This window comes from Crocuta crocuta, unplaced genomic scaffold (genome assembly GCF_008692635.1).
Source record: "Crocuta crocuta isolate KB4526 unplaced genomic scaffold, BGI_CrCroc_1.0 scaffold162, whole genome shotgun sequence".
Classification (NCBI taxonomy): domain Eukaryota; kingdom Metazoa; phylum Chordata; class Mammalia; order Carnivora; family Hyaenidae; genus Crocuta; species Crocuta crocuta.
In genome coordinates this window covers 7,029,894-7,055,721 of record NW_027529433.1, presented here as the reverse complement: position 1 = coordinate 7,055,721, position 25,828 = coordinate 7,029,894, and the positions used below count along the sequence as shown (strand labels likewise).

Below are 25,828 nucleotides of genomic sequence, written 5' to 3'. Positions count from 1 at the left end.
CGAGCGGAGGGGGGAAGGAGGACAAGCGGCGAAGGAAGCCTGCCCTTCCAGCCGTCCGCCGCCGCCGTCGCCGTGACCCTTGCGCTGCGCGCGGCGCCACCACCCGAACCGAGCCCCCTCGATGCCAATCTCAGAGAAGGAAAAGGAAAGGGAAGAGAAAACCCAGCTGCAGAGACTCGGATCCACTCACACCTCCGCTACCGCCGCCATCTTCCTGCCTGGCCCACTATTTACCCTCCCCTCCCCTCCCCTTTCCCCTCCCCTTCGTCCTCCCATTCTCCCCCTGCTCCCCGCCCCGTCCTCCTCCCAACGTCTGACGAATCACGCCGAGGGCTGGAGGTCCCCTCCAGCACCCTACCTCCGGTTCTCCCGGGTGACGCCGGGTAGAAAGGTGGGAGGAGCGGAGACAGGAGGAGGGGTGGGATCCCCGTTCTGTTGCATTCTGGGAAGGACGCTGCTCCTTCGGCCGCGCAATCTCCTGGGAGTTGTAGTCGCGATCCCGAGGCAACGGGTGAGTGTTCCGCGTCTGCAAGGCTCGTATCCTTAGGGACCGCTGGAGTGGTGGGAGGGCTTCGTTTGACAGTTGTGTGACCCACCTCCTCGGCCACGATTCTATCTCCGTCTATCGTGTTTATGACGGACTTGCTGAGCTTGCGGGCCCGGACGTGAGATAACTCTCCGCTGAGGATGCCGGGCCTGCCTTCCATGGCGGTTTCCTGGGAAGCTGGGGAGCATCAAGCCGCTTTCCTGGGGAGGGGGGAATGTACGGAGCGCTTCTGCTACAACCGTGGGCCAGGGGTTTGCGACCTCTCTATTGAGAAGGGGGTTTCTTTCTGCCAAACCCCACCCCGCCTTCTGCAAATTATGAAGGTCTTTTATCTCGTTCTTTAGAAGTTCAAGTTAGCACTTGATGTTTCCCGCCTTTGAAGGCAGCTTTTCTCAGTCCCTTCTAACAAGAGCAAGTACGTCGCATTATGAGATTTACAGAGTGTTCTTTTTGTGGAAAGTAATTTGAAGATATCGAAGACAAAATGACGTTTTTGGAATTTTTAAAATAAAATGAGAATGTGAAATGATGGCCTGGAGTTAGTATTCTAAGTTTTAAATGAGTGTCTTCCTTGAAACTAGGTTAACTATCTCTACGGACCTATCTCTGTCTCAGACAGGGAAGGTTGTAGAGTAGAAACTTTATGAGAAAAACCAAAATGCAGTAGTCTTATTGAATAATAAGAGATTAGGCAAAATAAGACTAGAATTGAAGGGGTGCCTGGATGCCTGCTGAGTAGCCAGCTCCTGCTTTTGGCTCAGGTCCTGATCCCAGACTTAACGGGATCCAGCACCGCCTCCCCACCCCACCCCCGCGCCCGTCGCGCCCACCCCAGCATTGGGCTCGCACTGAGGGTGGAGCCTACTCAAGATTCATTCTGGTTCTCTCGTCTCCACGCCCTCCCAACCCATCCCTTTCCTCTCCCAAGGTGCTCCCTCTCTTCTAAAATAAAAATTAAAAATTAAAAAAAAGATTTTAAGACTAGAATTAAAAAGACCAACAGAAGAGCTAATCGATCTTGATCCATTTTTACATAAATTATAAGGATAATTTTTATTATGATAGCTTTACTTTTGTAGCTTCAGTTCTTTATGTCTTGTCAATTTCTTAATAATTGCCAACAGCCAAGTTCATTATTAAACCTTAGAAAGAGTACCTGCGCAGTGCAGGGGCTGGAGGATAGGAGTGAAATTTTGAGTCTACGGGGAAAAAGGCACAGTGGCCAGAAATAACTCAGGTAGGATAGAGGCCAACTTGGATCTTCAGGAAAAACCAAATTGATAGGAATAGTCTGAGAAGTACCTGTGATATCTTTCATTCGCCTGATGCTTATAGATGCTGAATCTCTTGTAAATAAGTTACAGATAGTTTTTTCCGTTGTAAAATCAAGTAATTCATTATTGAAAGCCATTCTTATTGAAATCAATTCAGATGGATAAAACCTTGAGATAATGCTTTAGAAAATACTTTGCCAACCTGTTAACAAAAGATTCCAACGTTGTCATTCAAAAGAGAAAACCTCATGTAGCATATTTTCCTCTTTATTGAATTCTAAATTATATCTCTAAAATTTTGTATACTGTGCCAATTAAGTTTTGTTTTCCCTTTTGATTACCTAATACATATGGTTAGATGTAATACTTGACTCTTTTAAGCTCTAGGTTTTATTTTCATTTTACTTATTTATTTTTATTTTAGAGAGAGGGAGCAGGAGCTAGGGGGGAAGAGAGGCAGAGAGAGAGAATCCCAAGCAGGCTTGATGCTCAGCACTTAACTGGACCACACAACCTTGGGATCATGACCTGAGCTGAAATTAAGAATCAGTTGCTCTAACAACTGAGCTACCCAGAGGCCCCTTAAGCTCTGGGTTTTAAAAGGACATTAGTCTTAAGGAAATGATTGTGAATTTGAGAAGTCCACTTCATAATACAATTTAGAATCATGAGAGCATAGTATATGTTTATATTGAAATTGAACTTTCTGTCATATTTTAGCATTTCTAAGTTTTGTGTGGTTGGAACCACAAGCACTTACATCTCTGAGGTTCCCACTTTATTCAGTAGGAAATTGTTTCACTGTAGTAGTCTGTTTATAACTGTAGAGGTGGGAGAAGGGGCATTCTGAGATAGAAATCATTTAACATGTATGAAAATCCAATTGTCAAGCACCAAACAGGTTATTTCTATTCAAGGCATAGCACATGATAAATGTTTAAATGGAAGTATTAGACTGAATATATTATTTTGTTCCACTAGAAGGTGAGTTCTGTGGGGACAAGAATTTAAAATTTGTTAATCCATTTTTTTTAATGTTTTTCTATCCTTAGTCCCTAGAATAGTGCTCAGCATGTAGAAGCCATTCGATATAACTCAGGTATTATATCCCATCTTTCAGGTAATAATTTAACTTAACATAACATACATGTACAGGATACTATGCTGATGAGTGGGTGATTTTAAAATAGTAAAAAGTCAAAAAGGGGAGCAGGGGGCTTTTCCTTTAAGGAGATTATAACAGAAAACAAGGTAAGAAAGGTACACATATAGCTTTAATCGCTGAATAGTGTTTAAAAGAAGGTAACCTTTATTCCTATCACCTGGCAATGACAAACCCTCTTCTCCAATCCTGTTTTCCAATCCTCCTGCATCTCTGTGGGCCACTTGCCCCTGGTCTTTTTTAGTTAAAACAATAACTATTTGGAATTTTAAAGAAAAAAGAATTGTCCTTATTTGCTGATCTCCTTCCACCAAGTTAATGTAAGTATGTAATGAATCGTCTTCATCTCCCAAGATTGTGCTGTGAAAAGATTGCTCCACTAGAGCATGATTATTTTTGAGGGATGTAATTGGGCCTTTGCAATGTTGAAGCATAGCTCCTTTTATTAGGTGTAGGTCAAGAGATGGAAGCTAGAGGTATAGAGCACCTAGAAATTATCTCAAGGAGTGAGAGCTTATGAGTTCCAAAGGGAGTGGATCTGAGATTTGGAAGGACCATCAGTGCTACTCTTGTCCAACAAGGTAGTTAGTTGAAAGGTTTCCACAAATTTTGCCAGTTGAGTTTTGATGATGCAGTTGGTTTATTTTACTAGTTCTGAACAATGAGGATGATAGCAGTGAAAATGCTGTAGAAGTGGCCAAACAGCATAGACTTGCTCCGATATTTGACCAGCATAATGGGTTTCCCAGTCACTGTGGAGCTCAGATAGGGTTCCTCAGATAGGGATGATTTTGTTTCAATAAGATATTAGCTACTGAAGAAGTAGTGGCTTGTCTACATGGAAAGGCTTCAGACTAGTGGGAAAACTTGCAAATCATGACCAAGGCATATCTGTATTCATGAGATGGGGGTAGCTGAGTATAGCCCATTTAGGAGACCTCATATAGTCCTTTAGATAATTTAAAGTGCTCAGGAGCAGTGTGGACAGATTTCTTGGATTGTTTTTTGATAAGGGCAGCTTGCTATTGCTGGACAAAGGGGAAATCTTCCTGATGGACTATGCAAACTTCCACAAGTTGTACGTGGGTGTTAGTCTTCCCTTCATGGCTTCTGAATCCCAAGTTTGAATTATGCTTCCTTAACACATTTTCGCAGGATCTATCAGATTTTTTGAGTACTAGAACAAATTTTGCCCTTGGTAGGAAAAAAAAGACCAAAAATTTATCATAAAATCTAGTTGAATAAAAAACTTGTAATTAATCTGACCAGATCATGTGCATTCTTTACATAGGAAGGGTCCCCATAGCCAGCCGGCTGCAGATTTTCTCTTTTCTTACTGCATATGCTGGTACTATTTCCTTTCTCCTTATTTCTCCCTTTCCCTTGCATTACCATTGTTTATATGTGTTGTGTTTCACTATTGTCTGTTAATATTTTCCCTCTTGTATTACTTCTCTACCATAGTATCATTGGAAGAAATGATGGGAAAAGGAGAGGAAGGAATAGGTGAGAGAGAGTAAGAAGCTGGGAGAAAAATAACCTGTAATGGAACCTACCATCCTGTTTTAATTGACTCATAGGAATAAAGAAAGGAAGCTTCTGTTATATCTACTTTTAATTCTTACTTCACTACTGTTTCCGGCCTCGGTATCCCAAGAGCCCCTAATCCTCTCACATTTTTTCCGGCCCCTGTGATTGCTCTCTGTATCCTGGTCTCAAATAGAGGCTTGATATTTTCTTCCTACATCTTAATCTCATATTTTTGTTTTCCTACAAGGGGAATAATTATGAGTCTAAATGATCAGTAGCAGTAAGTTAGGTTATCCTTGTTATGGTGGTGGATATTTAAGTAGACACTGCCAATACTTCTTTTTCGTCCTTCTGTTTTCTAGCCATCACACTCTGTTTGGATCAAAAGACTTTTATTAGCATCAATTATTATTATATTATGCGTATACAGCTACATCTTACTCTGTTATTCTCATCCCTAAGGTGACTTTGTATATATGCTAGGACTTCCTTGTGTATTGATTTTTAACTGAAGGACAACTGTATGCGGTGGGGGTGTACTCACTGATACTTTAATGCACTGCATGCACCTACTTAGGAATATGTCATAGCCCAGAGAAAGTTCTAATACTTGGCAACAAGACAGGGATTTCAGAAACAGAATTTCAGAGGGCATGTAGGGCTACCCTTTTATCTCATTTCCTGTTGTACAGAGGAGAGATGCGGCAGTCATGTTCCAAGCAGAAATGTTCATTCTTAACTATTGAAAAAAAATTGAAATTGTATTCCTTTGTCTTTTATTTTACATCTGTTTGGTTTGGTGGGATGAAAGCTTGTCAGGGGTAGTTGGTATTTCATAGGTTTCACTTAACTCACTATAACAGTAAAAAATCCTTTAGTCTAAAAAGTACACAGTACACATCTATTATAAATGAACAGTGCTATCAATATCCACTCTCTCCATCTACACATTTTCTTTCTGTTTTTTACCCTCAAGCTTTTCAGTCTCTAACTTTTAACCTCTTTTCCTCTGTTATATTCAGAAATTGAAGTTGAAGTCAGACTATTTAAGCAGTATGGTATTTTTAAATATTGGTAGGATCCTCATGGTGGCTATTTTGTAAATGTGTTTTGCTTCCTGTTTTTCTCCCCAGCCATTTCATTGTTTCACTTTTACTGTAATTTCAGATCCTCTTCTCCTTAGTCAAGTAAGCTGAAAAACACAGTTAGAGAGCGATACATGTTGTTATGGTGATACAGTTTATGAACATACAGCTTATCTTCATCCTCATTTAAGATATTAAGACCTGCTCTGTGATGATCCTGATTTAGGATGCCATTAAAATAAGAGATATATACCACATATTCCATAGATTCATTGTTTTCCAGCATTTTACTGTCTAGGAATACAAGCGGTAATTAAGTGTATAAAGATACTGATTTGATTTTAACAGTGACAGTATTATTAAAGAGCAAGTAAAGATGTAAATTGCCTGTCACATAATGTTCACTAAATATTTAAGGATGAATGGAGTAAGCTTAGGTAGTTAATGATTAAAGGGAAGCTGTAGAAACTACGATTAACAAGGCTGAAGAGCAAAATCACTAACAGGTTAAAATTAATGAGAGACTAAAGAACCAAATTCCATCATAGCTTTTTGTGAGGAACAAGTATCATTTGTTAAGAACCTACCCAATGTTAGACATTGTTTTACATTTATTACGTTTAGTGTTCACTAAAATTCACAAAAATCCTGCAGAATAGATATTATTTTACATATAAAGAAATTAATGTTCAAAGAAGTTAAATAAGTTAACCAAAGTCATACCTAATTAATAGTCTAGCTCAGACTTTGAGACTCAGAGACTTATACTTTGAATATGTATATAATTAATTTTAGGCTAAAAAAAAATCCCAAAACAAAGACAACTATTATCCTGAAATTATTAAACATTTGAGTATCTTTTAGAGCCCAATTACATCCTAGGTTGTTGCATAGTTTTTCTTTAGTTTGAAATTTTTCTTTTGAAGAAAATTCATCCACATACATTTTTAAGTTGCAAAGGAATATTATTTGGCAGTGTTCAGTTTTGTTCTATCATAACTAAAAAGGTATGCTAGCAAGTTTTTTTTAGTTTTTTTTTTAATGTTTATTTTTGAGAGAGAGAGCAAGACAGGGAGGGACAGAAAGAGAGGGAGACAGACAGGTTCTATGCTCTCAGCAAAGAGCCCAATGCAGGGCTCGGTCCCATAAGCCCTGAGATTGACCTGAGCCAAGGTCGGAAGCTCAACTGACTGAGCCACACAAGTGCCCCAGCAAGTCTGTGTTTTAATTATCCATAAATAATTTAAGTGATTTTATAGAAATTATTCTTTTGTCTAATGTTGATAAAAGAATTATATATTGATTTAACTCTTAGTATATTAGGAATAATAGTCCTTGGTATCATCATCATTTTTTATATTTTTGAGTAATTTTGAGAAGCAACAAACAAGGGATAGTGCACAATAACTTTATTAGGAATTATAATAAATATTGAAACCTAGTAAACAAATTTTTATTTTATATTTTCCTGAAATGAGTAATGAATATTCTTTGAAAGCAAGTAGCTGCTCATCAACTTCTATACACAATCCTGTAACTATCCATCCTATAAATAAAGATTACAGATATCATATGCATCTTTAAATTGATTCTAGCTTATCATTATGTCTGGTTCTTTTATCTTGAGCTTATAACATCAAAATGTAATAACATTGAAAGCTTTAATGTCTCATAATCTTAAAGGGAAGTCATCCATTTTCTTTCCTCCGTAATCGTAAAATATTTTCAGTTTTATATTTATAAACACTACTTGGAAGTACAAGGCCAATAGGTTTTCATGTTTATATCTATTTCCTTTATCTATGTCCTTCCTGACTCCTTTGCATACACATCTACCTTAGTCATTTATTGACTTACAAACTGTTAAGTAACTTACAGTGCACAGATACCATAAAGGATGAGAGAATGCTGCCATATGTCTATTAGCAAAATGGGATATTCCAAATTCTTGTTGTGATGAAATTCTGTGATGAAGACCTTCCTGTTGGTGACTAACTGGATGGGAATGCCATATTTTCTTTTATTAAAAAGTAATTTTTGAGGTCCCTGGGTGGCTCACTCAGTTAAGTGTCCAACCTCAGCCCAGGTTATGATCTCACAGTACCGTGGCTTAGAATCCTGTATCAGGCTTTGTGCTGACGGCTCAGAGCCTGGAGCATGCTTCAGATTCTGTGTCTCCCCCTCTCTCTGCTCCTCCCCTGCTCATACTCTGCCTCTCTCTCTCTCTTTCTCTCTCTCAAAAATAAATAAATATTAAAAACCTTTTTTTTTTTATGCAAACTATTGCCGCCACTGTGGAAAACAGTGTGGCGATTCCTCAAAAAACTAAAAACAGAATTACCCTACAACTCAGCAGTAGCACTACTAGGAATTTATTCAAGGGATACAGGAGTGCTGATGCATAGGGGCACATGTACCCCAGTGTTTATAGCAGCACTTTCAATAATAGTAAAATTATGGAAAGAGCCTAAATATCTATCAACTGATGAATGGATAAAGAAGATGTAGTTTATATATACAATGGAATACTACTAGGCAAGGAAAAAAGAATGAAATCCTGCCATTTACAGCAACATGGATGGAACTGGAAGGTCTTTTTTTTTTTTCTTTTGCAGGTGACCTGTATTTCAAAATTGTCACATTACATTACAAAGCTCCTCACCTTTTTTTGGTTGTTGTTCATTTTCTTCTTTTTCTTTTTCTTTTCTTTCTTTCTTTTTTTTTTTTTTTTTTTTTTTTTTTTTTTTTTTTTTTCAAGGAACTGGAAGGTCTTATGCCGAATGAAATAAGTCATTCAGAGAAGGACAGATATCATGTTTTCACTCATATGTGGATCTTGAGAAACAGAAGACATTGGGAGAAGCGAAGGGGGAAAATAGTTACAAACAGAGAGGAAGGAAGGCTAACCAGAAGAGACTCTTAAATACAGAGAACAAACTGAGAATGGATGGGGGGGCGGGTAGGGCAGGGAGGGGGAAATGGGTGATGAGCATTGAGGAAGGCACTTGTTGGGATGAGCCCTAGGTGTTGTACGTAAGTGATGAAACATGGGAATCAACCCCCAAAAACCCAGAACACGCTTACACACTGTATGTAGGCCAATTTGGCAATAAATTATTAAAAAAATAGTAAGTTAAACCACTATAGAAACAAATTTATTATTAATTGTAGGATTAATTATAACAATAATTAATAATTAAACCTTAAGATTAAGAACTAAAAAAATTTTTTAATAAAGAAAATTTAAAAAATTGTTTACTCATTGGTTGTTAAGTTTGAGAACTATTATCTATTTGAGTCATCTGAAAATTCATGATCTGAGATTTTGCTTGCATCATTCAAGCAAAATAATGATCAATTTCACCATCTTCGTAGTCTATAGAGTGCTGTTAATTTCCTTGCATTCATCTTTTGATTTGTCTAATAATTGTGAAAGTCTTCTGTTAGTTTCCTTATATTTGCTAGTATGGGCAGAAAATGAAAAATTCAGGACTTTCAACTATGTTTAGTTTTCATTAAAGCTTTCATCAGTGAAAGCTCCCCCTCCCCACTGCAAAAATGTGTCTCTGTACTCTTATACTTTCTTTCAAAGATATAACACTGTAGGCAACACAATTAGAAAACTGAAGTATACTATCACAGTGATGGTATTTCACTACCAGATCACCCTTCTAGGTGATTCCATTATTTCACTTTCTTATGATTTTATCTTTTAGCATAAGTGATGAATAGTGATGAAGTAATTCCTAGGATAATGAGATATCAACATACTCAAGACACAGGAAAATAAGATCCCTAAGATACAATAATGCATTTTCCATTTATAAAGGGATCACTATAATGTGTCTTCACTTTATAAAAGTGTCAAATAAATACATAGAGAAATTGCAAGATAGAGTGAACTTTATTCTGTAAAAAAATGAATATTTTGTTCTTCAGAAAATTTCTAAGTTCTTTTACTTTGGAAGGTAGGAAATAATCAGTGCTGACAATCAATTTCAAAGAAGAAACTCAAGAACTAAAGCTCGGTCTAACAGATCTTTGTATACCAAAGACTAATAATAACACTGTTCCTTAGTTTGTTTTATAACTGAACACAAACTAATTTTTATTTTCTTCTATCTCAAATGAAAGGGTTAGCCATTGTAATTCCAAAATAATAGTAACTTGACCAAATGAGGCATTCATCTTAAAGATCAAAGCATATATTGTTAAACTACTAGTTCATTTATCTTTATCCAATCCAGTGAAATTTTTGCATTAAAAATAGATATATAAAGTATAAAAGTTGGTATATACAAAATCATAAAGTATATAATATTTGCCTATTGAAAATATTTTTTTATTTAAGAAAAACATAGCTATTATGGGATTCCACCACAACAAATATTTAACAGTAGAACCATACTTTATAAATTATCATCTGGAGAATTATCAAAAACCAAAGTGAAGTCAAGGGGATCAGGGCCCCACATGTAGTAATACTTACTTTTGCCCTCAGGCAGACATGTGAAAACATGTGTGAAGTAAAGAAATGCTAGTAAATTCCAGAGATGAAGTCCTTTTCCAAAAATACCTCTGCTTCTTTCTAGTGCTTATTGCTAATTTTAAGGAAAAAGAACCTAAACTATTTTGTGATTAACATTAGTGTATGATACTGCAGACAGAAGTTAAATAGGTATATATATAAACAAATTTTGTTAGTGATATTCTTGAAAAAAGGGTTGGGGATTTTTTAAGCCATGGAAAATATTTTTTCCCTTTCTCATTAGCGGGGTATTTTGGGGAAAAATGTAAATATATGCAATATAAGTTTGGAGAGGATGAGGAAGGCACTGCTGCTGTACATCAAGGGACAGAGAAAATCTTTCAGATATTTAAAAGGGCAGATGAAGATGCAGGAGTAAGGGAAAGTGTTCACAGAAAATACAGGAACCTGGTCTAGCTCTGTCCTTTGAAGGAAGGGATGTGCCTGGGCACATTATGGCCCAACTGATGAAAACCCAAATTAGGAGAAAAACTTGAAAACAGTCAGAAAAGACACATTACATAGAAAGAACAACAGTGAACTATCATGATCTTAACAAATAATGGAGGCTAGAAAACCACCTTTAAAGTACTGAAAGAGAGGGGCGCCTGGGTGGCTTAGTCGGTTAAGCGTCCGACTTTCGCTTAGGTCATGATCTCGCTGGGTTCGAGCCTCGCGTCGGGCTCTGTGCTGGCTGCCAGCTCAGAGCCTGGAGCCTGTTTCAGTCTGTGACTCCCTCTCTCTCTGACCCTCCCCTGCTCACTCTGTCTCTCTCTCTCCTACAAATAAATAAAAAACATTTAAAAAAAAATAAAAAAAAATAAAGTACTGAAAGAGATAAAGCCTGTCAATTCTATACCTGATAGAAAAATCTTTTAAGAATAAAGATTCTCTCTGTCCCCCCCTCTCTCTTTTTCTCTCTGCCCCTCCCCTGCTTGCTTGGTGCTCTCAAAACAAATAAGATATTTAAAAAATTGTAGACTCTGGAGACAGAATCTTGGGTTTGAATTTCGATTTGGACACCTCTGGTGACCATGGATGAATTACATAAATTCTTTAAAGTTTAATTTCCTTGGTTTTTACTAACATATACTTTATTGGGATAATACCTAGATTCATAAGTAATAGATAAAAACAAATGAGAGAATGCTTTTTAAGTACTTAGTACCTTCTTGGCATATGTTAAGTTGTTAGAAAATGTTAGTTATCATTTATTCATATGTATTTTTAGCAAGTGTAGCCAACCTTTATGGAATTTCATCCTTTCTATTTTTATCTTTTTCTCCCCCAGCTTTAGAGAGGTTGACTACATCTTGAAAAAGGAAGATGGGTGGCTTAGTCGGTTAAGCGTCCGACTTTCGCTTAGGTCATGATCTCGCGGTTCGTGGGTTCGAGCCCCGCGTCGGGCTCTGTGCTGACTGCCAGCTCAGAGCCTGGAGCCTATTTCAGTCTGTGACTCCCTCTCTCTCTGACCCTCCCCTGCTCACGCTGTCTCTCTCTCTCTCCTAGAAATAAATAAAACATTTAAAAAAAAAAAGAAAAGAAAAGAAAAAGGAAGAAACCACTGACAATATTGTAAATGAGAAATCACTTTTGCTGCTACTTTGACTTCTAAAGACAAGATTTACGAAGCTCTCATTTTTTTTTTTTAATTTTTTAATGTTTATTTCTGAGAAAGAGACAGACAGCATAAGCAGGGGAGGGTCAGAGAGAGAGGGAGTTAAAGAATCTGAAACAGGCTTCAGGCTCTGAGCTAGCTGTCAGTACAGAGCCCCACGCAGGGCTCGAACCCATGAACCCTGAGATCATGACCTGAGCCGAAGTCGACACTTAACCCACTGAGCCACCCAGGTGCCCCAGGAAGCTCTCACTTTCAGAGAAAATTCTTTCTTATAAATAATGCTTTCCCTTTATTTTCTGAGTTGCTGCAGGCAGAAATATATGACTTTTTTTTAATCATTGATTTTTACTGAAATTGTTACATAAGGCAATCCCTGGTAGAAATGAACTCTTTGTTTTAGATGCCATGATTATTGCAGATATTACCCTTTGGATCACTAGGAAGATCTGCAGTTGCTCCCCAAGTGTATTTTAGTAAAGTCTAAATGGACGTCGTATGTTCATAATTTTATTTTAGTTTCCTTGTGGTCTGATATTCTTCATTTGAAAATTTCTTAGGCTTTTAGAGAGTTTTCAAAATAATGTTGACATTTAAAAATAAGTTTAGATCATAAATTGTGTTTTCTATTATAATAATAAATGATATTTTATCTATTATTTATGCCACTTTCACGAAATCTATAAAAAACCTACTGTTCCCTTTTTTTTTTTGTTTTTTTCAAGTTTAGAGAGAGGAAGGGAGAACCCAGCAGAAGAAAGGGGCAGAGGAAGAGAGAATCTTTTTTTTTAATAGTTTATTGTCAAGTTCGTTTCCGGGGAAAGAGAATCTTAAGCAGGATCCATACTAAGTATGGACCCTGATCCAGGGCTATATTCCATGACTCTGGGATCATGATCTGAACCAACGTCAAGAGTCAGACGCTCAACCAACTGAGTCACCCAAGCACCCCTGTTCCTCCTTTTTTTTCCAGTCATTTTTGAGAGAGAGACAGACAGACAGACAATGTGAATGGGGAAAGCGCAGAAAGAGAGAGACACAGAATCCAAAGCAGGCTCCAGGCTCTGAGCTGTCAGCACAGAGCCTGACGTGGGGCTCAAACTCAGGAACCAGGAGGTCATGACCTGAGCCAAAGTTGGACACTTAACCTACTGAGCCATCCAGGCACCACTGTGTTCCTTCTTTTTTCTGATAAGATTGCAATAATTTTCTGTTTTACTTTTTTTGTATTTATAATGTAATGGCTAAGTGTGAGTGCTTTGTTGCTAGACCTGAAATATAGTCTCAAATCTGCCAATTATTAACTGTATGACCTTATCTAAGATACATTTAAATCTACACCTTAGTTTCTTCATCTCTTATTAAGATTAAATAGGATTATACACGTAAAACACTGTAAGATCCAAATATTGCTTTTTATATTACTAAATTTAAAAAGACTTAACTGAGTTGTTAGCATTAAGTTTCTTCTGTTCTGTATATATTTTTTAAAATAGTTTATTGTCAAGTTGGTTTCCATATAACACCCAGTGCTCATCCCCACAAGTGCCCTCTCCATGCCCATCACCCCCATNTGTGTCAAGTAAGAAATTGCTGCGGTTGAGGTCAAGGAGGTTGTTTCCTGCTTTCTCCTCTAGGGTTTTGATGGTTTCCTGTCTCACATTCAGGTCCTTTATCCATTTTGAGTTTATTTTTGTGTATGGTGTGAGAAAGTGATCTAGTTTCATTCTTTTGGATGTTGCTGCCCAGTTCTCCAAGCACCATCTGTTAAAGAGGCTATCTTTTTTCCATTGGATACTCTTTTCTGCTTTGTCAAAGATTAGTTAGCTGTATACTTTTGGGTCCAATTCTGAGTTCTCAATTCTATCTCATTGGTCTATGTGTCTGTTTCTGTGCCAATACCATACTATCTTGATGATGACAGCTTTGTAGTAGAGGCTAAAGTCTGGGATGGTGATGCCTCCCGTTTTGGTTTTCTTCTTCAGTATTACTTTGGCTATTCGGGGTCTTTTGTGGTTCCATACAAATTTTAGGATAGTTTGTTCTAGTTTTGCAAAGTATGCTAGTGCAATTTTGATTGGGATTGCATTGAATGTGTAGATGGCTTTGGGTAGTAATGACATTTTAACTATATTTATTCTTCCCATCCATGAGCATGGAATGTTTTTCCATGCTTTTTCCATGTTTTTCTTTGTGTCTTCTTCAATTTCCTTCATAAGTTTTCTATTGTTTTCATCATACAGATCTCTTATGTCCTTGGTTAGGTTTATTCCTAGGTATTTTTATTCTGTTCTGTATATTAACCTGCACATCATTCCTTCATTCAGCATACAGTTATTAAGTAACAGGCTTCAGAATGGCCTAGCACTCTACCAGGTTTTGCCCTCTTAAAATGTATATTTTGTTTGTACTAAGTGCTGCACAGAAACACTGCCTTGTTTTTTCTTTCACAAATTCCAAGAGTAAAAGATATTTGTCATAGAGGTTTTCAGTTGATCCATTTATTAGTATATTTTAAATTTTTACCTTTATTCAAATGAAACATTGCTAATCTTTAGGACATAGCTGTTTTATAGCAGTGTTACTCACACTTTGATCTATGTACCATTGCTCATCCATAATGAGATAATTACACAGTTTGAGAGTCAACTATAAATTTATTATCTCCCAGTTTCAGTGGATCAAAGATCCCAACATGGCTTAACTGGGTGTCTCTGGATCATGAGGTTGCAGTCAAGCTATTGTCTAGGGCTGCAGTCTTATCTGAAGACTTGACTGGAAGAGTTTCTGTTTCCAAGCTCACTCACGTGAACCTTCTGTCAGAGCTGCCTAACAAAGCAGCTGGCTTGCCCAAAGTGGGCAATGCAGGTTGAGAATGAGAGCATCCAAGATGGAAGTCACATTTTTTTATTACCCCTTTTTGTATGTGATATTCCATCCCTTCTGCTGTTTTCTATTTATAAGAAGTGAGCCACTTAATTACATATTACAGTATTCATTTGTTGTACCTTTTTCTTTATTTTCCTAGCATCTACGAAGTATTTTAAAAGGTAATTTAGTAGCATTAAGAAATGCATATTTCATTTGTAGATTAAATTTTGTTTCTTAGTATATTTGGCATTATAGAAATGAATAATTAAAATGCTGGAAGCTACGGTAAACATTTGACCAGTTTTCATAATGCTATACTACAGGCAGATTTAATAAGACGAACAGAATTAACTGTAATAACTTATCGGCATTGGGAACGTGGTTTTGGCAAAAATATTAACTGAGGAGGTTTTGCAAATATGCTAAAGCTATGATGGCTTAAAATTTTTAAATCGAGAAATTTAAGCTCTTAACTTTAATAATGATGCATACTTTATTTTAACCTTTTAAAAATTGTAGTCACATAGTGAGAAGCCAGATTTTAAACCTCAAAACTAGGTGTGATTATTCTTAGCTTCAAGCCTTTGAGTAAAGGAGATAACAAGCTATATGGTTCTAATCTCTGCTTAAATAAGTGAATTTCACAGTCTTCTTTGACTCCCACCCCTTTGAGACCTGGTCAGGAAGAAAAAAGCACTTCCAACAAATGCTAGATTAGAAATTAAAAAACATATTTTTTCCATGAGGAAAACAAAGCATGGAATTCATTTTCCTTTTCTAAGTAAAATTATGGTATCCTCCAGAGCCTGAGATGCATCTTGCTTTCCTGTGAAGGTTGTATTTTAAATTGAGGAATTAGATTAAGGGATTAAAATAATCTGATAATGTAAACATTTAGCATATATTTACATTTTTAAAATGATCATGTTCTAAAGTAGAGTTCTAGAGATAATTTTGGGAATATTCTGGGATTTAATTTAAAATTTTACTATAAAGGGGCACCTGGATGACTGAGTCAGTTGAGTGTCCAGTTTCAGCTCAAGTCATGAACTCGCAGTTCGTGAGTTCAAGCCCCACCTCAGGATCACTCCTGTCAGCCTGTCAGCGCAGACCCTGCTTTGGAACTTCTGTCCCTCTGTCTCTGCCTCTCCTCTGCTTGCGCTCTCCCCAAAATAAATAAATATAAAATTTTTTTAAAAGAGTTTAAAAAAAATAAAATTTTACTCTGAAACTTGCTCTATACCTAGAAATTTATTAATGTAATTTTTTTACATTAAAAATCATTTGTCAGGCTTCATTAATAGAAAGCACTTCTGTACATATTCTTGATAGTCTATATGTGATTTTTATCATTCATACCAAACATGATGAGAGTTTATTCATACAGTTAAGTATGAAATTAAGTTAAATATTAGGTAATAATGTTGAAATTTCATATGTGGCTAGACTTGGTTATCTTAATATTGTATTCATTGACTTGAAGTAAACTGAAATGAAAAGTAAACTGAAATTCAACTCAAATATTGATTTGAGTTGAATCATGTCAGTGGTAAAACCTTAAAAACCATGAAGAACGTTCTCTTGTTGGTTCACTAAATTCCACAGGATCCAAGGGGTGGATGCCATTTGTTCTTTTGACTTCCCTAAATTTAGGTGGCACTGTGTGTGTGTGTGTGTGTGTGTGTGATTTTTTTTCACTTGCCACTTATTTAGTAATGAAGATTTTTCTTGTTTTTTTTTCTGTGATTTCCCAATCAATTATGTACCCGTATTTGCAGCCACATTTATCACACTTCAGAGAAATGAGTAACAATGAAAGTGAGAGGAGAGAATCCACATTTGTTGCATGCTTGCTTACTATGCATTTACCTTGCTAGGGGCCCTTACATATCACATACTTTATCACCAACAACCCTTGGGAGTAAGTTTCACAGAACAAGATACCAAGATTCATGGAATTTGAAATCATATAAATTTCCCAAGAAGACACAACTAGTTAAATTTTAGAGTTTAAATTTCAGTCCATCTTTTGTCAGATGGAAACCAGTCCACTCAGGCTTCAAAGCATATACTTTTTGCACTATATCAAAATGGCTCTTACCACTGAACTCTTTTCATTAAGTCTACTGTACATTAAAATAAGCAGTATATTTAGATCTCCTTAAGAAAAAAATAGATATCAGTTAATTTGGACTGCTGTTTCCTTTTATGAACAAGAGTTAATAGCTCTTGTTAGCTCAAATAAATCACTTATTGTATAACAGATGATAGTTTAATAAATTATTCTAAGTCAATGTTTTGCAACTTTTTCTAACCTGTACTCCCTTTCACAGACCTTACTTTCTAATGTTATTTGAAGCTTCAAGACAATTACCACTAAAAACAAATCATTATTTCTCCTTCCCCTTCAGTTATAGCTTATAACTCTGGGAAGGGATGAGAGATCATCTCATCAATTGAGAATAATTTGCTGATTTGGATATAAGTTCCAGATCCTGTTGTTTGGTATCAGATATTCTTCTGTATCCTATCTGTTTAAATGTATTTTTATAACTTTTAATAATAATTAAGTGTTAATAATGTTAGTAATAATAGTGTTAATAATAATTAAGAAATGGACTGTTACTGTTTTAAAATAAAAATCCTTTTAACAATATGATCGAAAAGAAATCAGGGTACATGGAGTTTTTGATGTATTAGTGTGAGGAGAAAGTATGTGTGTGTGTTTTAAATCATTTTGGGTTAATTACTCCAAAATCACAACTTCCTGCTGATTTTATTTCCCCATGTTTGATAAATCTTAGAATAGTATTTTCTGAGTGTTCAGTTTTTTGTTTTTTGGTTTTGGTTTTCAGGCATATATAAGATCAGGAAGAAAAAATAACAAGAAGGATTTTCAGAGCCTGGCTACATACAGAAACCACCTTTTAAAATTCATCAATAGTAAACAACTGATTGCACAACAATGTGAATGTACTTAACACCACTGAAATGTAAGCTTACAAAATGCTTAAGATGGTAAATTTTATGTTATATGTTTATTTTTACAATTATAATGAAATTTAAAAAAACATGAAACAATAGCATACAATTGTCACCTGAAAACTGCTAGTGCAGCCTTGGAGTTGATAACAGTTTCAATCCATATCAATGTTTGCTCAGATACTTCTAAGCAGTTCGAATCAAGGAAGTGTAGATCACTGTTACCTTTTCCTTTTCTATAGGCTGTGTATTCATTCTTTTATATTAGTGATAGAATATATATAATGAAATTCTAAGAGAGCTACACAGCATTCATAGAACAAAGATTTAAGGAAAAATCTGAGGTTTTACTTAAGATAGTATTTGAAGACTGTTATGCTGCTACAATGTTTTAAACACCTGCTGTAAACTAATTAGAGCTCTAGGAAACTGAAAAAATCATCAGCAATGGATCAAGAAATAGTATCGAAAATAATGTCAAGAAAACACCAGAAACAATCTAGCAGGGGGGTAATTGAAAGAATAATTTTTCCAGGATAGGCAAATAAAAGAGTATTTTGTACAACTTTTTCTGTTATTAAATATTTCCCTTCCTATAATGTAGAATGTAACATATCATTTCTTTTTTTTTTTTTTTGTAATTTTATTTATTTATTTTGAGAGAGAGAGATTACAACCTGGGGAGGGGCAGAGAGAGAGAGGACGGAGAGAAAAGCCCAAGCAGGCTCCACACCATGAATACAGAACCTGACCTGGGGCTCCATTCCACAAACTGTAAGATCATGACTCGATCCAAAATTAAGAGTTGAACACATAACCAACGGAGCCACCCACATGTCCCAGAAAGCCATTTAAAGTAGTATTAAATCTTAACTTACCACAAAAATATGGAGAATACTCTGTGATCATTTTGTACATCTTTTGTGAATAGAATATCATCTTTGTGGGAGCTAGCTCTCCCTTCCAGTTTATGGATTCTGAAGAAATAAGAAAGAATGGGAAGAACAGAGATCACCAGGACTAATGTGAGATTCTAGAAATTTGGAAATAACAGAAATGCTAATCAATAAAAACAAAAGTAGGCTCACCACAGGGACATAAATGATAGTACTAAAAGTAACTCATAGGAATTCAAATATACCAAAACTTAGCATATTTTATTAACTCTCTCCAATAATTTTTCATAGATTTAGATATAATTGGAAAGTATTTCTTCAAAGAAGTTAAATTTAACAAGGCAATTTAATTTCCCAAATAATAAATATAAACTAGAATCTTTTGAATACTAATGGAACCTAGCAAGTAAACTCATACATGTAAATTCAAAATATTCTTTAAAAAAATTTTTTTAATGTTTATTTTTGAGAGAGACAGAGAGAGAGTGCCAGCAGGGGATGGGCTGAGAGAGAGGGAGACAGAATCTGAAGGAGTTTCCAGGCTCTGAGCTATCAGCACAGAGCCTGACATGGGGCTTGAACTCATGAACCATGAGATCATGACCTGAGCTGAAGTCAGACACTTAACCAACTGAGCCACCCAGGGACCCCTAAATTCAAAATATTCTTATATTTTAATACAAGTCCCTATATTTTTAATAAATTAATGTAACTATCAAATACCTTCGGAAAATAAGGTTTATAAAATTGAAGGTTGTTTAACTCATATAGCTGTCCTTACATATTTAATATTGAAATAAGAAAAAACTACAAGTATTTTAAAATTATTAACTTCAGGATGTCTGCGTGGCTCACTTGGTTACGTGTATGACTCTTGGTTTTGGTTCAGGTTATGATATTGTGGTAAGTGAGTTTGAGCCATGCATCAAGCCTGCTTGGAATTCTCTGTCTCCCTCTCTCTCTGCCCCTCACCTGTCTCTCTGTCTCAAAAATAAGTAAACAGTGAAAATGGGGCACCTGGGTGGTTCATTTGGTTGAGTGTCTAACTTTTGATTTCAGCTCAGGTCATGATCTCACAGTTTTGTGAGGTGGAGCCCTGCATCAGGCTCTGTTCTAACAGTGTGGAGTTTGCTTGGGATTCTTCCTGTCTCTCACACACTCTCTTTCTGCCCCTCCCCTGCTCACATGCCCTCTCTCTTTTTCTCTCTCAAAATAAATAAACTTCTAAATATTAAAAAAGAAATCATAAACTTATTAACTTCAGAAAAGTAGTTTTTCCCACAGTCTTTTAATATACCTTGTAACCTTGCTATGTGAATAAAAGAATGAGAAAATGATATAAACTGAGTTCAGTCATTCCACGTATTTATTGAGCACCTACTCTGTGTCAAGCACATTTGATGCATTTGGGATAAAGCAGATAAAGCAAAAACAAAAATCAAAGTTCCCTCCTCTCTTGGAGCTTCTGTATTCATAGAAAAGATAGACAAAAACCATTATAAGTATGTAAGTTTGTTTATTATTATGTTAGGAAACGATAAGGGCTATGATGGGAGGTGCTAATCAGGTTGAAATTTAAAGGAGGTCAGGGTTGCCCCTCACTGAGACGTTGAAGCAAGACTTCAAAGAGTTTAGTCAATAGGGTATCTAGCCAAAGAATCCTAAAGGGGAAGGGAAGAGCCGGGGCAAAAGGCTTCAAGGTTAGAATGTACTGACTATTTAACAGGCTATTAACATTAATCCAGACAAGATATAATGGTGGTTCACACTAGACTCAGAGCAATGATGGTACTGAGAAGTGGTTAAATTTAGGATGCATTTTGAAAGCAGAGTCCACAGTATTTGCCGACAATTCAGATGTGTGGCATATGAGAAAGAGGGAGGTCAGGTTTGACCCCCAGGATTTTTTTCGTGAGCAATTGGAAGGGATTGGAGTTGCCCTGAACTGAGATGAGGAAGGCTGCATGCAAGTGGAACTAGTTTGAGGGATGGAGGCAGATGAGAAGATGGAATTTGGACGTGTTAAATTTAGGATGTCAGACGGGCATTTGGACGGCAGCTATAAACTTGGACTTCTTAACATTTAGAGGATACTAAACTATCCTCATGAAACTAGGCTTGGCAGTTGGGCATCAACAAGACAGGAAGGTAGCTGAAAACTAATTTTACCTATGTCACAACTTTGCCTGGTGCAAGCATTGCTAATGATACCCCAGTTCTTCTGACCCAATCAGGGACCAAAAGCAATTCTCCTCAGAGTTTTTGGGCTAAGTAATATATTCTTTGTGAAATAGCAGGCATTCAATAAATGTTTCTGTTCCTTTTATACATTTCATTGTTTAAAGAAAAAGGTAGTTTAAATGTAAGAGTTGTGCATGCAACCTCTTCAGGCTTCAGTAGTGTTGGTTCAGGAAAATATGAATGAATTACATTCACCACTTTAATGAGAAAATGAAAAGTAATTGGATTACTAAAGCGTAAGACAGAATATAGGGTGATATTAAGCTGAATGTGATAGGTAAAGAGAAAGATCAAATGATAAAAAGAGAAATCTAGCCTATATTCCTGTGAGCACGGGAAAACAACAGCACCAGTGGTTCTGTACTTGAGGGCACATTGGGATAACTTGGGTATGCCTTAGACACACGGGTAGCTGGATCCTACGCTCACACCTTCTAATTTATTTATCTCTTGTGTAATCAAAACACACAAAAAAACAACTGGAACTCAGATGCAGAGAAGAGATTGGTGATTGCTAGAGGTGCGGTGGGAGTAGGCGAAATGGGTAAAGGTGATCAAAAGGTACAAATTTCCAGTTATGAGTAAGTCATAGGGGTATAATGTGCAGAATGGTGACTGTAGTTAATACTGTAGTGTATATTTGAAAGTTGCTAAGAGATGAGATCTTAAAAGTTCTCATCACAGGAAAAGAAATTGTATAAGTATGTGTGGTGATGGATGTCAACTTAAAAAAATAAAGGAAAAAGTCTTCAAGCAGCAGAGAATAAATGAGCCCTCTCTAAATCATGCAAATAAGAAATCACTGGCATAATTTGTTTTAGATTCATGACAGCTGTTCACCTGGTCATTTCTTTACAGCATACATGAACCCCAAATTGGAAGTAGCAGACTTGTGATGGCCAATTCACTGAACCTTCCTGAAGCTCCAATTTCTATCTCCCTAACATGAGAATAACCAGATCTGTCTTGTGTGGTTATTATATTTTAAAAAACTAATAAGCATGAAAGTAAATTACAAAGAACCATTTAAAGATATTAAAAAATTATTATTTGGGGTGTTTGTCTCAGGGTCATGAGCTCAAGCCCCATGTTGGGTGTGGAGCTTACTTAAAAATTTAAAAAAAATTATTATTTGAGAGGATTTTTCTTAACCTTAGAAGTGACATACCATCGTAAAATGTACTAAATTCCCAGAAGTGAATAGATTTTATTATTTTGTCTGTATTTTTTCACTGCCATAAGAAATGGAGCTCTGGGGGTGCCTGGGTGGTTCAGTCGGTTGGGCGTCTGACTCTTGATTTTGGCTCAGGTCATGATATCATGGTATGTGAATTTGAGCCCCATGTTGGGCTCTGCACGGATGGCATGGAGCCTGCTTAGGATTCTTTCTCTTCTCTCTTCCTGGCCGTCCCCTGCTCCTTCTCTCTCTCAAACTCCTTCAAAATAAATAAATAAACATAAAAAAAAAGAAATGGAACCTCTGTATACAGTGTGTAATAAATGCTATTGAACTTAACATGTTTAGTAGAGGAAGTTTTATTTCATATTTGTTTCCTGTACAGTATTGTTAATATGTGAAAAACATGAACTTTGGACTTAGGTCTGGGTTTCAGCACAGGTATTGTCACTTATTAGCCAATTTGTGTCAGTAGATATGTTCTAAGCCTCAGATTCCTTCTCTCTTTATATTGGGGGTAATAAAATTTACCTTTCAGGGCAGGGCTACTGTGTGAGATTCAAGCATAAAGTGCCTACCATAGTGGCTGGCCCAAAGCTTGCAGGAAATGTTGATTATTTTCTTCCTTCTAAGAGTACAATAATCTTGGGATAATAATTTTAAAATCTGAGTAATAATAATTTCTCGAGGCTCCTGAGTGGCTCTGTTGATTGAGGTTTGATTGATTTCGGCTCAAGTCATGATCTCACATTTTGTGAGTTCGAGCCCTGCGTCAGGCTCTAAGCCGATAGTGTAGAACCTGCTTGGGATTCTCTGTCCTTGCTCTCTGCCCCTCCTCCACTCATACTCAATCTCTCTCAAAATAAATAAAAAATAAGCATTTAAAAAATAATTTCTCAATGGCTAAAAATTCTTGAATTCTTAAATGTTTTTCTTATTTTGCTTATTCTTTATTGTTTTAACTTTTATGTGTCCACCTCCTCACCATGAATGCTTTGAAAAGCAGTGTTTATTTTGTATGCTTTTTCAGATAATAAAAAAAGCTTTAAGTTTACACCATGGATAGCACCAAGGAGAATGACAGTTACAAAGATGATCTTCTGCTTAGGATGGGACTTAATGATAATAAAGCTGGAATGGAAGGATTAGATAAAGAGAAGATTAACAAGATTATAATGGAAGCCACAAAGGTATGTCTCTTGTTTCTTTTGATATCATTAATTTAGTAGCTTCTTAACTTTCTGTTTAAAAGAAAATCAGTGAGTTATAAATATTTTTTAATATTTTAATGTAGCTTGTTGCTACAACAAATGGGTATGAAATAATCTCCCTTCTGTTGCTCTTCCTCTTGCCGTCTAGTTTTCTGCTTCATGTACACATAATATGCATGTGTTTCATTAATGTAGCTTGGAAGTCTTTCCTTCTGAGTAAAGATCTTCATTCTTCATTCCTGCATTTGTTGTTACAATATAATTCATTGAACCAGGCAGAATGTTTATTTATGAACCTATACGTCCTTTCTAGTCTTTCGTTTTTACAAACAGTACTACCGTGAAAACCTTGTATTTCACAACTTTATACATGTGCAGGTAAAACTATAAGAGACATCCTAGAAGTAGAATTATTCCGCCAAATACAGTTAACAAGAAAGGATATATGCATGTGGAATTGTTTTTTAATGTTTATTTATTTACTTGGAAAGAGAGTGCAAGTGAGGGAGGGACAGAGAGAAGAGAGAGAGAATCGCAAGCTCTGCTGACAGCTCAGAGCCCAACACGGGGCTCAAACTCCCTAACCGTGAGGTTATGCGCTGAGCCCAAATCAAGAGTCAGATGCTTAACCGACTATTCCACCCAGGTGCCCACATATGGAATTTTTATGAATTGCCCAATTGCCCTCCATAGTGGATGTATCGATTTAAATTTTAACTGCCAATATATGTGCAACTGTGCCAGCACAGTGTGTTACTAAGCTTTTGGATTTCCCTATCTATAGTAATGTAGTGTAGCCTTAATTTGCATTTCTCCTATGAAAAGTGAGATGGTGCATCTTTTCACATGTTTAAAAAGCCACTTGTATTTTTCTTTTTTACAAACTGTCTCTTGTCACTTGCACAATTTTCCATTAGATAATTATATATCTTTTTGCTTTTGATACTTTATCCTGTTCACAAGTTTTCTGTTTCCCTTTTTATTTTAAGTTTATTTTGGGAGAGAGAGAGAGGACATGTGTGAGCAGAGGAGGGACACAAAGAGAGGGAGAGAGAGAATCCCAAGGAGGCTCTGTGCTGTTAGCATGGAGTGAACAGTGAGATCATGACAACAGCTGGATGCTTAACCGACTTAGCCACCATGTTTGACTTTTCATATGTACTTGAATTAGTCAACTGCATATGGCTTTCTCCAAGGTCATAAATATTTTCTTCTAATACTTTTTTATTTATATGTTATGAAATAAATATCCATGCAGAAAGGTGTAAAATTTAAGAGAATATCCTTATTTTAAAGAAATGCATGCTGATATCTATAGCAACTGACTTTTAAACTGTTTAACCAAAAAGAGGGGGAGGAATGTATGTGTGTACATGCATGTTCATGCAAGTGCGTATGTTGGAGTGGGAGAAACTAAATGTAGCAGGCTATTAATAGCAGGTGAATCTAGGTGAGGACATGTGGGTATTCTTTGTATTATTCTTTCACATGTTGAAATCCGATTTAGAAATTCCAAAATAAAAAATTGAGGGAAAAATAATTTTTTAAGTGTATAAAATATAAATACAATTTTAAAATTTAAAAAAATTGAGATGAAGTAAGCAGCATAATATATGGACCCTGGTTGGATCTTGGTTTGAAGAAATATATTTGGAACAGTTAAGGGAATTCGAATATGGACAAGGTACTAGATTGTATTAAGGAATTATTGTTAATTTTATTAGCTTTAAAAATGCTATTATGGTTACATAGGAAAATGGCCTTATTTTTAAAGATGCATACTAAAACACTGTATAAAATAGCTAAATGTCATTATATCTGTAATTTACTTTAAAACTGTTCACTTTTTAAAAAATCAGTGAAGGTAGTTAGGCAAAATGTTAGCTGTTAAATCTCAGTGTTGGTTGTTATACTAATCTGTATTCACTGAGGCTTTTGTGAAATTCCCATCATAAAACTTAAAAAACAAGAATTAAAAGATTTTATCTTTCCTCTCTCTTCTCTGTGTCCCAGAAACACTTATTAATAATAGTTCATTCTTGTTTTACTGATCATCAGTGTTTACTTCTGTTCCACTGGATTGTTTGTTATTATGTCATTACAACATGACCTTAATTAGTGTTTTATAGTAAGTCTTGATAACTGCTAGAACAAGTTCTTTTTTTGCCCTTTATTCTTTTTCATGAGTATCTTAGATATTCTTGAAGCTTTGCTCTTCCGTATAAGTTTTATATGGTATACAGTTGACCATTGAATAGTGCGAGGATTAAGAGCACTGACCACCCCCACACACAATTGAAAATCCATGTATAACTTTTGAGTCCTTGAAAACTAACCACGAATAGCCTACCATTGACTGGAAGCCTTACCAGTAACATAAACAGTCAATTAACACAAATTTTGTACATTATGTATATTATTATACTGTATTCTTACAATAAAGTAAGTGGGAAAAAAGAAAATATTAAATTGTAAGCAAGAAAAAATATATAGTTACTGAAACAAATCCATGTATGAGTTGGCCTGCTGACGTTCTAACCCATGATGTCAAAGGTAAGCTGTATCAATCATATCAATTGATATCTATACCAATCATCGATCTGTATATACATACCATCTGATTGATATGTATCAATCATATAAAATATATACCTTATGTATATCTTACATATTAATATATATTAAAATATTTATATATTTTATATA

The 25,828-nt window shown here is 36.0% G+C and overlaps 2 protein-coding genes across 2 annotated transcripts in view; one reads left to right on the top strand and one right to left on the bottom strand.

Moving 5' to 3' along the window:
* CERT1 (ceramide transporter 1) overlaps positions 1-559 on the bottom strand; it is a 104,112-nt gene extending 103,553 nt beyond the window's left edge. The window contains exons 1-2 of the mRNA XM_077759925.1: positions 359-559; positions 13-129 (exon numbers count right to left, since the gene is read on the bottom strand). Of these exons, the coding sequence (XP_077616051.1) occupies positions 13-129; positions 359-441 (200 nt within the window). The 5' untranslated portion in view covers positions 442-559. The remainder of the gene's footprint in view (positions 1-12; positions 130-358) is intronic.
* The window catches only part of POLK (DNA polymerase kappa), a 76,393-nt gene continuing 50,906 nt past the window's right edge, over positions 342-25,828 (top strand). Inside the window, exons 1-3 of the mRNA XM_077759921.1 lie at positions 342-511; positions 17,471-17,608; positions 22,942-23,101. Of these exons, the coding sequence (XP_077616047.1) occupies positions 22,970-23,101 (132 nt within the window). The 5' untranslated portion in view covers positions 342-511; positions 17,471-17,608; positions 22,942-22,969. The remainder of the gene's footprint in view (positions 512-17,470; positions 17,609-22,941; positions 23,102-25,828) is intronic.